Consider the following 12,467-nt stretch of genomic DNA (forward strand, 5'->3'; position numbering starts at 1 on the left):
CTAGCCTGGGAACCTCCATATCCCCCTAAAAACCAAAAAAAAAAAAAAAATTGCAAGACAGAATGGAGCCAATGAGGGAAATTTAATAGCGGCTTTGAGAAAACATCTTTCTCCTTAATCTTCCAAAGTCTTCTGGTGGCTGGCTATACTTGGGCAAACTGGAGTGAAGCACTCTTCGAATGATACATTGTTCCTACAATCCCTCTGAATTCAGGAAAAATATTCTCTGGGAAATCCTAATATAGCTGATAAAATGTGGTAGAAAGTATTTTCCAAATCCAGATTTTCTTTCTTTCTTTCTTTCTTTCTTTTTTTTTTTTTTTTTTGCCTTTTCTGGGGCCACTCCCAGGGCATATGGAAGTTCCCAGGCTAGGGATCGAATTGGAGCTGTAGCCCCCGGCCTACGCCAGAGCCACAGCAAGGCCAGATCCAAGCCACGTCTGCGACCTACACCACAGCTCATGGCAACGCTGGGTCCTTAACCCACTGAGCAAGGCTAGGGATCGAACCCGCAACCTCATGGTTCCTAGTCGGATTCGTTAACCAGTAAGCCACTATGGGAACTCCCCAGATTTTATTTCTTTTAAAAAAAAAACAAAAAACCTCCCTTCCCACATATTTCCCAAAGTTACCATGTCACTCCCTCATCAACGGGGAGATTCCCCTGCAGCGCAATAGGATCAGTAGCGTCTCTGCAGCGTCAGGACGCAGGTTTGATCCCTGGCCTTCCATGGTGGTTAAAGATCCAGCATTGCCACAGCTGCCATATAGTTTGCAAGTGTGGCTCAGATCTGATCCCTGCCCCATGAACTCCAAATGCTGCTGAATGGCCAAAAAAAAAAGTGTGGGGGGGGCGGCGAGGTGGCACCCTTTCGGAGTCCCCTGATGCCTTGGCAGGTTAAGGATCCAACATTGCCACTGCTGTGGGTTTGATCCCTGGCTGTCAAGGACATAGCCACACACACACACAAAAAAGGTGTATTTTCCTTTCCCCTTGAATCTGAGCAGGCTAATCACTGCTTTGACCAATTGAGTATGGTAAAAGCAACACCATCTGAATTCTAAGAGTAGCTCACTAAAATACATCAGCTTCTGCTTGGTTCTCTTAGAACGTTCACTCTGGGAGAAGGCAGCTACCATGTTAAAAATCCAACTATCCTGAGATGGACATGCTGGAGAAGCGACGCAGACACATGGTGGTCAACATCTCCAGCCAAGTCTAGTCTTCTGGTCCCTCCCCGCCATGGCACCCAACTGTGAAACAAGCCATCTCAGATCTTCCAGGCCAGATAATCCACCTTCTGAGTATCACTGAGTGCCCTTGGGCATGCCCTGCTGGGCAAAAGAATTGTCACCTTGAGCCTTAGCAAAATTCCTTCATAGCAGAATTTATAAGCACCTAAAATGGTTATTATTTTACATTCATAAGTCCAGGGTGTTTGTTATGCAGCGAGAATAACTGGATCATAACTAGTAAACAGTTAGGTCACTTTAAAGAGGGAAATTGGGTAGAAAATACAACACATATTGATTAGCCTTCAGAACAATAGTTAAATGATTAAAAAACATGTCTTTACTGAGTTCTTTTACTTTACATGACAATATAATTATTTGCATAGGCTCAGTAAGAATCTATCCTTCTCCCAACCAAGATATAATTACATAAAACAAATCTGTAACTATGACCATGGCAGAAATGTTTCATTTAATGGTAAATCTCACTTAATTAGGCATGACAAGCTCACCAGTGAGGAACAAGGATTACACTCCCACATGGAGAAACAATGTCTGCAAAGACTTTGCAGGTAACTCTCCTGGTTCCTGCTCTACGGCTTGAGGAGTCTCAGTCTTACAGGGAGCATAGAAGGTCACTTTCTGGAAGGCCAGAAACATTGAAGAATTTGGGGATCTTGAAGTAAAAGATACCTCCATAGTCATAAGTACCACAGGCAAAGTCAGTAGAGGTACTCAGATGGTTTCCTGGTTCCCGACCTTGAAATATATGTATTCTAAGAGCAATAAGAACATTTCTAATACTATAGAAATAACCCCCCAAAAGATATGCCTCTAGGGCTGCATGAGATTAATTCGCTGATCCTACTATCATGTGGTTTTAATTTTATTAAACATAGAACAAAAAGATCTTCATGTGGTTCAATAATGCCTCCTTGTCCTTATGTAGATAAAATAAGCTAAATACAACAAAGCATCATATGAACACTACCAAGAGGGCATCAGAAAACTGTGGAACAAACCCCTTTGGTCAAAGCCACATCTTAACTGCACAGACATGATCACAGGTAAAGACTGAAGAAGTAAAACTGGTATTTTTCATCTTAACTTATTCCTCTGTCAACTATAGACCGGTAAGATTGACATTTCTCAAAGCTTTGCATTTCAAGAGATAAAGCCATAGAATTTCAGGGCCATCCTAATGGTTCTCTCCTTGGCATAAGTTATAGAAAAGAGAAACATCATGTTTGTTTTTTTAAATCGAAGACAGAAATGTGTTTTTAAAATCAAAGCTGATTAAACTGTACGCAATCAGAATTTCTGTCACATAACAATACATCCCCATCTCTATACTCTACTCAGAATGGGTTGTTCTGAAAGCCAGCCTCCTTTGCATTGTGCTTTTTTGCAAGTAAAAATTCAGAGCTCAAAAGTTTTCCAGGAGTGTTTTTCTTTGACAAATCAAAATTGATCAAAACAATTAACATGTTCATAATCCTGGCTAACAATGATAGTAAAATAAGCTTATTATATGTGTGATGACTTTCAGCTTGTCTTAATTCAATGGGTGACAGGTATCCTTACAAAGAAGCGAAATTTCATCAAAGCCGTCAATCCTGAGAAAGCATTTATCCATGGTTGGCAAACCATTTAGTTCTCTACGAAGTTGTATCCTTTTAACCTTTTTTTGAAGAACTTTGATGAGGAGGCTACCCCCCTCAATCACAAGGAATTACTTCTCAAGGCCAGAGTCCCCAAGTTTAGGCCATGAGAGTAGAGAGAAGGTGAGAGGAGTCTATTTTTCTTGGGTTGGCACTTTGTTTCCTTTTCAATCTCCTCCTTTCCCCTTTTCTCCTTTCAATGAGATAGGGAAGAAAGAGGGATGAGTTTAACCCACTGTGGTGAGTTTTAAGGGCTGGACTAGGAGACACAAATTGGTCCCGTTAAACAAACTTGCTTGACCTCTGTCTCCTGACTGAACTCTGGCTGATAGGGAAACTGGTATTGGGAGTGAAAGCCCAAAATAGAGACCTCAAATCTTTCTATCTTGGTTTGATTTAACGCCGCAGCATTAGTAATCAAATTAATGGTAGTTGCTGATTATAGCAAAGAATCTATTGAAGGGCCTTAAGGGACCCAGTAAACGGCTTCATTTGAATTTGGAAGAAATGATGAATACAAGGACTGGAAATGCAAATCAAAACCACAATGAGATAGCACCTCACACCTAAGAGAAAGATCATCATCAAAAAGAACACAAAAAATCTTGGTGAGGGTGTGGAGAAAAGGGAACCCTCCTACACTGTTGGTGGGAATGTAAATTGGTGTGGTCCACTGTGGAAAACAGTATGAATTTCTCAAAAGACCAAAAACAGCAATTCCACTCCTGAGTGTATATCCAGTAAAACAAAAATACTAATTTGAAAAGATACATGCACCCCCATGTTCATAGAAACATTATTTACAATTGCCAAGATATGGAAACAACCTAAGTATCCATCAACGGATGAGTGGACAAAAAAGAAGAAATATATATGTATTATATGCATATATATATAATGGAATACGGCTCAGCTATGAAAAAAAAAAAAACCCTGAAATTCTGCCATTTGCAACAACATGCATGGACTTGGAGGCTATTATGCTAGGTGAAATAAGTCAGATAGAGAAAGACAAATACTGTATGTTATCACTTGTATGTGGAATCTAAAAAATACAACAAAGTAGTGAAGATTACAAAAAAGAAGCAGACTCACAGATATAGAGAACAAACCAGTGGTTACCAGTGGGGAAAGGGAAGAGGGGAGGGGTGAGACAGGGGTAGGGAATAAAGACATACAAATTATTATATATAAAAGAAGCTACGAAAACAAAGAAAACCCAAAAAAAAAGCTACAAGGATATACTGCATAACACAGGGAATACAGCCAATATTTTATAACAACTATAAATGGAGGATAACTTTTAAAAATTGTGAATCACTGTACTGTACATCTGGAACATATAATATTGGACATCAGCTATACTTCAATGAAAAACAAACACACAATAAATAGACTGTAGTTTGTGGCTTCTTCTGAACACACTGGAGCTCTTACCAAAAGAAAATGACAAGCTTGGGTCTTTAAGCTTTCACAATTAGGGTTATGATCAGGATCCAGAGAGCATCTACGGCAACCGCAATAAAAACTTCTATGTCTTCCAGCCACAGAGCTCACCTGGCTAACATCAGATTTAACTGTGCCACTTGCAGAATTACAATGGATGTTGAATCCCAGACCCACCACATGTCACACATGAAAGTGAAACCAAAGGAGGAAGAATGAGACCCCGAGACCGGGGACAAGGATGTCTGAGGGGACTCTGCCGAAGCTAAGAATCTTGGATACTGCCCCCCTTGCTACTCCTTGCCTGGGGAAACAGAAATAGTCCGCTGTCTGTGTCCGAAGAGATTAGCTTTCCCTGGCTTGAAAATCCGGTAATAACATCACCATAAATATAAGGGCGATTTGCTTACAAGGCAATTCCGCTTCTCCTCAAGACGGTGCTGGGCCATGTCTTATCACCCCTCACAACAGGGTCAGGTACTGGCATTCTCTGGGGTACAGGTACAAGGTCTGATCTCTGCAGTAATAACTTAAGACACAAGAATAACTGTAAAATTTTGCTAATTTGTGCTGGTAGAAACCTGGAAAAATCTGTGTGAGAACAGATTCCAAGAGTGTTAGACTGAGGGAAACAAAATATAACAGCAGATTGGACCACCGTATTTTATATGAGTCACTTAGTAGAGATTTAGGGTTTAATAGTTAGCTTAGACAGCTAGAAGGGGCTCTAAGAGTTAACTTGGTTGGCTGACTTAAACTTGGATGCCATGATAGCCCAGTTAATAAACCAGGGAAGCCACTACTTCCCACAGCATAATGTAGGGTCAAGGACCCAGAGGCACAAGAAAATAGAAATGCTAGAGTGCCTTTATCATTGCAACTTGCACGCACAATCCCTCTACCACTACACCCCCAAGCAGACCCTGCACATAGCTCTTCACCAAGGCGCCAGCTTGTCCATCACATGGGCAAGATCATTAGTCTGGCCCTTTAGCACTCTGCCAGTTATAAAATTAAACATGTTGCTATGAGTTAAGAACCTCCCCGATTTCTCTCTGGCTTCTGATTTGTTTCTTTCCTGGCACTTACTACCAACTGCAATTATTTAACTTATTTGTCTTTTTTTGGGGGGGGGGTTAATTTATTTTTTTAACCTATTCGTTTCCTGTCTCCTCCACCTGCATATCCATTCCCTGAGGGCAAGGACTGCTGCATCTGGACTGCCTAGCAGGTACCTGGTACACAGGCATTCCATAGAGAGGGCCGAAGCTTCACCAACATTCACTTCTGGTCCTTCCTTCTCCTCGAATAGGTATGTTCATGAAAACATTACCCTCCCAAAGATGATTTACATCTGAGTTGAAAACTTGTACAAACTTATAAATCTCCTTTGCGTATTTATTTTTTCAGCTTAGAATGGATGACCTAGTCTGCTGATATCCTCTTCCATTAAATTTATATTATGCCCAGAAAAACATTTCTCAAAATTTTCAACAACTAAAAACAGGTTTGTTTGGTTTTTTTGCTCATAATAAAGGTCAATTCAGTGCCTTCACCATCTGTTCCTTCATGAAAAATGTTTGAACAGGATCCTGTCTTTCTCCAGAATCACATTTCTGCCCACAGTCATGTGTCACCTTGTATCACAAGTTAACCAAATTCTCAAATATCATTAAAGTATATCTTCTGACTCATTGGGCAATTTTCACACAGGCTGGAGCACTTGCTGTGAGTGTCATGAGGTAGCTTTTCTTGTTTCTGTATCAGATGGTGGATTCATTCATAGCACAGCATTTCAAAATCAATGTTCTGTTTAATCAAAAGCTTCTATTTTCTGCCTATGAACCTCTATGCCTAGCAACTAGTGTTTTCATTAACAGTCAGCTTTACACACACACGCGCGCGCACACACACACACACACACACGCAACATTTTTAACCTGTAAGTTATTATGCACATGACTACAAGTAACTGAGAGGAACAGCACTAAGATCCTGGCAGTAGGTTAAGTTGACCTATTACCTACCTACTTCAGGCTCATTAGTGTCACAGCTTAATTCAAATTCACACCTTAGCAAATCTGCAAGATATCATATGTCTTGAACCTCAGGGTTGCATTTGCATGGTTGAAATCTTGAAACTTAAAATCCTTATATGCCAAAAGCTTATTGTATGTCTCCCCTTTGTAAAGATTTGTGCTCTCAAGAGGGTTAGAAAAAAAATTTAACATTTTACATTAAGAATCTATGAAGATCTATTTTTCACCTAAAGATGAAGTACATCAATGTGTAATCTGTGCAGCAGGACCAGCTATGGGTAGAAATAATAACAAAAATATACACCTCACAAGGATGTCTGGAGGATCAAAGAGGACAATACCTGTGAGGGAATAAACAGATAATAACACACTGTATAAATGTGAGGAGTCAGGGGTAACGTTAATCGTAAAGCATGTTGTGTACCTTAAACTTATATGTCAATTACATCTCAATTACGCTGGGGAAAAAAATAAGAGAAGAATACGGTTGAAATCCTCTTTCCTCTGAAAGAATTAGGGCAGTTTGTTAGCCGGCTACTCAGAGCAGTCAGTTAAAGCAAGGAATCCTAGAAAATGATACCTACACATTGCAACCATTTTATTTTCCTTTAAACCATGAATAAGGGTAATTCATCCACTCACCCTCTGTGTAGGGCCAAGGCTTCATCTGAGTTTAGATCTGCAGCCTGGAATTCCAGTCCTTCTTACATGAACCACCCCGTTAATACATTATTAGTGCAGTTTCAGTTCTTACAATAAGCAACAAAAACTTCAACACATACGAAGCAACCAAAACAAACTTCTTCTTACCTTTCACAGTTTTTCCCAATATTTTGCTTTTTCTCTTGTTTACCCCAAAGTTGACAGCCAATTTCTAAAAGAACTCCCTTTTCTCATTTTGTTCAAAGTGCTTAACTTAGTATTTCTACTCCCCTTTTTACAATAATATTGCATCAATTTACAGAATATTTAGTAACGAATGCACCAAGAATAAGTACATTTGGAAATTAGCAAAGCTGACTGGTAATAAGTAAACCGTTTGACTTATAGGAATAAAAGTACATAAGTATCATTCTGAGAAGCCTTTCGGCCACAAATGGTCAGCATACTGGGGATATCAGTCAGCACATTTTACCAAGGAAATGGACAGCACTGGTTTATCCACCTGGTTGGTTAATTGGATATCACTTGAAAGAGTTTTGGCCATATGAGAATTCACATCTCCAGCACAGCAGTCTAAGAAGACAGTTCAAAATAGTTTCCCTGTCCCACATATACATGCTCCGTTTTGCATTTTTTCCTCAATCATATATGATAGATATTCAAAGACAAGAAGTCAAAGAGAAAAAATGAAAGTATTTAAAAGAAGCAACAGAAAAGGAGTTCAGATGTTTAAAGAGCACGTGATAAAACAATCAGGAATTGGATTCCTCACAAAAGAACCGAAATGAGTCAGTAAAAGACATTTTAAGGAAATGACAATAGTCCTGTATTAATTTGAAAAAAATTGATGATCCATCTTTGAAACATCCCATTACTGGCAGGAAAAAGCAGCTTTCTGAACTATAAATAAATGTATCAGTACTAGATATCTGCTTGGAAACATTAAATTTAGATGAGCTGTATTCCTTTTGCGGTCATAAAAGTAATGGACAGGGATAATAAGAACTTACTTATTTCACTGGAAACCTGGTCCAGTTTGTCCTGGGATCTGCTGATAAGGACAATCTTCATGCCACGCTTTGCTAACTAAAACAATAAAAGAGACACCAAACAGCTGCATCACACCCGCACGTTTCACTTGAAAACATAAATTAGACACAGTCCCATTTTAAGAAAACCTGACCATATGACAATCCAAGTTAAAAGACAAATAAACCCAAGTGTAATGAACGGGCAAGCCAAAATTAAGACTTTACAAAAATATTCACCAAAGGGTTATCTTTCTAAATGAAGCTAGTATTTAAAAGTCAAAGGGTTTTAGAAGAAGGAAGACTTACTTTTATTTTGTACCTGTCTACATACATAGTTTTTTTCATTGTCAGTATCATCTATCATTTCTTTAATTTTTTTTTGTCTTTTTTTTTTGTCTTTTTGCTATTTCTTTGGGCCGCTCCTGCGGCATATGGAGGTTCCCAGGCTGGGGGTCCAATCGGAGCTGTAGCTGCCAGCCTACACCAGAGCCACAGCAACGCGGGATCTGAGCCGCGTCTGCAATCTACACCACAGCTCACGGCAACGCCGGATTGTTAACCCACTGAGCAAGGGCAGGGACCAAACCCGCAACCTCATGGTTCCTAGTCGGATTCGTTAACGACGGGAACTCCATTTCTTTAATTTTAAAATTAAAATTAAAACTTTAGGACTTCCTTCAGTGGTGCCATGGGTTAAGGATCCCATGTTGCCACGGCTATGGCCTAGGTAGGTCGAAGCTGTGACTCAGATTTGATCCCTGGCCCAGAAATTTCCATAGGCCACAGATGAGGCCCAAAATAAAAAATAGAATAAATTTTAAAAATAAATAAGGGAGTGCCCGTTAAAATGCTAAAATGTTAGAAATTCCTAAAAACAGAATTGATTTAAAAATGTTTGGAGTTCCCATCGTGGCTCAGCGGAAACGAATCTGACTACTATCCATGAGGACGCAGGTTTGATCCTGGGCCTCGCTCAGTGGGTTGAGTATCCAGTGTGGCCGTGAGCTGTGGTGTAGGTCGCAGATGTGGCTCGGATCTGGCATTGCTGTGGCTCTGGTGCAGGTCGGCAGCTGTAGCTCCAATTAGACCACTAGCCTGGGAACCTCCATATGCCATGGGTGAGGCCCTAAACAGATAAAAATCAAAATAAACTAAATGTTTATACATCACACTTTATGACAAGAAAGGCAAACTAAGAAAGTTAACTGGATGAATTCATAGCGATTTCCTGAGGAGTACCTCTCTGTGCTTCCCCTCTATAAGCATTATCGAGAATGAGTAAGATTTACATGAATGGGTTTTCTACCCCAGAAACCCCTAAAAATAGATAGAGAGGAAAAAGAACCACTGATATATACAAAACTTTTCAGTGAACCATTCCAGACGGTATGTAAATGGAAATAAATTAGGTGCTATGAACTATAAGTGATTTAGTAAACTAATTTTCCAGTCTTAAATCCTAAAGTCAACCTTTATTAAATAAAGAGTGCTACTGCAAATGAGAAGGAAGAATTTTTTAATAAAAACATAATAAGGTTGGTAATAATTTGCTAAATTGCTAAAAAAAAAAAAAAAAAAAAACCCACTAAAGAACTCATGAAAATATACTGATTATTTTTTTATTTTTTATTTTCTAGGGCCGCACCCACAGCATATAGAGGTTCCCAGGCTAGGGGTCTAATTGGAGCTATAGCCGCCAGCCTTCGCCACAGCCACAGCAACACGGGATCAAAGCCACATCTGCAACCTCCACCACAGCTCACGGCAATGACAGATCCTTAACCCACTGAGCAAGGCCAGGGAATCGAACCTGCAACCTCATGGTTCCTAGTTGGATTCGTTAACCACTGAGCCACGACAGGAACTCCCTTATTATCTTTTTAAAAATGAATGGGGGAGGAAGAAAAAGGAAAAGCTTCTATTTATAGAAAAATAGCAACTAACATAAATGTAGAAGGAAAGATATCATTAGAAAATCACCATTTTAAACCACCCAGTCATAACTAATTTAGGCAAAAATGAGCAACAGATGTTGAGTGGAAAATTATTGGGGAACAAGATATTCATGCAGTCTCAAAGTATCATCCCACAGATTCCTTATTAATTACAAAGGGGGGAAGGTACCTTTTAAACAGAAACTTGTAGGAGACAGCATCTTAATAAGTGATTTATCTCAACATAATCAATGAAGCAACAAATGGACTTTTTGTGGCTCCTTATAAGATATTAACTCGAAAGGAAACAGGATGCCCTGTATAACATTCCTACTAAAAAATGTTAAACTTGAATCTAATCATAAGGAAATGACCAGACATATCCTAACTGACAAGTCTACAATGGGGACAGCTGGGAAATTTCCACAAGGGCTGTATATTGCATAATAGTATTGTGTGAAGTTAAACTTTCTATGTGTGACCACTGTACTGCGGTTATAAGGGTGAATGTTCTAATCCTTAGAGGATTTGTGCTGCAATATATAGGAGTGAATTGTTACAATATCCATAACTCCTAAATGGTCCAGCCAAAGAGTAATTATAATGATAAAGTTTAACATGGCAAAATGTTAACAACTGGTAAATTCAGGTGAAAGATATATGGATAGTCACTGAATTCTTCTTGCAACTTTTCTGCAGTTTTTAATATTCAAAATGAAAAGATGGGGAAATAAAGGATTTTCTTAAAAAAAACAAAACAAAAAAACAAACAAAAAAACAAAAACACTCTTTTGAAAGGACAAAGGAGAGATTCAGCGGATCTCTGCCAGGATCTTCAACACAACCGAGCAAGCTCAGAGGCTACAGGTACCTCTGTGGAGCTGGAAGGCAGGGAAGCTCGCCTTAACAGCTCTGCCAAGGCTCCTGCTTTGTATAATAATCATCAAACTACTATGGTTTCCTATCTTTCAATTACATGACAGAGAACTAGAATCCTTTGTCTCTGTCTGTCAGAGTCTGTCAATCATGATCCTTGTGAAAATGAGGCCATGGACTTATCTGGAGAGTGTAACCACTCTTTAATAATCTATCTACCTTTCAGAAAATAATTCAAAACGATTAACTTTAAAAACTGAGGACTGTCCACGGTTACACAATCTAAAATAAAATTACACTAAATTTTTGACAATTCCAACTTACCAGGATAAAAAGTTTTACACGTACTTCGCACAAAAATTTGTTTTAAAATTGTGTTTAAGCAAGCATAGTAGTTCCAGCAAGAGAGAAACAAAGTACATCTATTATATTGTATAACACTGTATTTGCGTTTTTAATTTTGAAAATCAAAACAAGTGTAAGAGATCATTTTATATATGTTCCTATATTTTTATACCAAAAAGAAACGATTTGAAAATTACCTACCTCTTCTGCATATGATTTTCCAATTCCATCAGTACCACCTGTGACAACTGAGAAAAGGAAAAGGTAACAGTTTAGTTTAGGAATTACAATGTAGAACTGATCATAGTTAGGACTCACCTATTAGACATAAGAGGACCCGTGTAAAACAGGTGACCCTTGAACGACACAGGTTTGAAATGCACGGATCCATTTATATAAGGATTTTTTCCAATAAAAATATGCGACGGTACCACACAATCTGAGGTTGGTTGAATCAGTGGATGTGGACCTCAGACACAAAGAGCCAAGTGTAAAATCATACTTCGATTTTCAACTACGTGGAAGGTCAGTGTCCCAGTCCCTGAGTTGTTCAAGGATCAACTGTACTTTGATATAAAATCTGAAGCAATTGCCAGAGGTTCAAATTTAGGAATGAATATCCCAATGGCTAAAATTAAAGGCTGCAAAACCAAGTGTTGACAAGGACGTGGAGCGACTGAAACTCTTATACATTGCTGGAAAGTACTGTAAACTGACAATCATTTTGGGGAAATTATTTTGCAGTATGTCCAGTAATAAACTTGTACCTATCTATGACTTAATAATTCCCAAGAAGTTAAAAACACCATGTCTACCAAAAGCATGTCCATGTTAGCTTTATTTATCCATAGCTGGTAAACATGCCAAAATATTAATCTACAAGACAATGATATACAAGTCAATGTACACAACAGAATATTAATCAAACATAGAAAGGAATGAAATAATGCCATTTGCAGCAACACAGACAGACCTAGAGATGATCATACCAAGTGAAGTAAGTCAAAGACAAATACGTGATATCGCTTTTATGTGGAATTTTTTAAAATTATACATTGAGCTTATTTACAAATTAGAAATAAGACTCACAGATGAACAGATTAAGAAGATGTGGTACATATATACAATAGAATACTACTCAGCCATAAAGCCATTTGCAGCAACATGGATGCAAAATGGTGATGTTTGATTTGAATCCCAGCATCATTTCATCTATGGAATATTTCCATAGAGAAATGA

At 38.7% G+C, this 12,467-nt stretch overlaps 1 protein-coding gene across 1 annotated transcript in view; it reads right to left on the reverse strand.

Moving 5' to 3' along the window:
- Nucleotides 1–12,467, reverse strand: part of HSD17B12 (hydroxysteroid 17-beta dehydrogenase 12) — a 147,289-nt gene that overhangs the window by 86,728 nt on the left and 48,094 nt on the right. The window contains exons 2-3 of the mRNA XM_047775945.1: nucleotides 11,430–11,476; nucleotides 8,053–8,128 (exon numbers count right to left, since the gene is read on the reverse strand). Coding sequence (XP_047631901.1) covers nucleotides 8,053–8,128; nucleotides 11,430–11,476 — 123 coding nt within the window. The remainder of the gene's footprint in view (nucleotides 1–8,052; nucleotides 8,129–11,429; nucleotides 11,477–12,467) is intronic.

This window comes from Phacochoerus africanus, chromosome 4 (assembly GCF_016906955.1).
Source record: "Phacochoerus africanus isolate WHEZ1 chromosome 4, ROS_Pafr_v1, whole genome shotgun sequence".
NCBI classification, from domain to species: domain Eukaryota; kingdom Metazoa; phylum Chordata; class Mammalia; order Artiodactyla; family Suidae; genus Phacochoerus; species Phacochoerus africanus.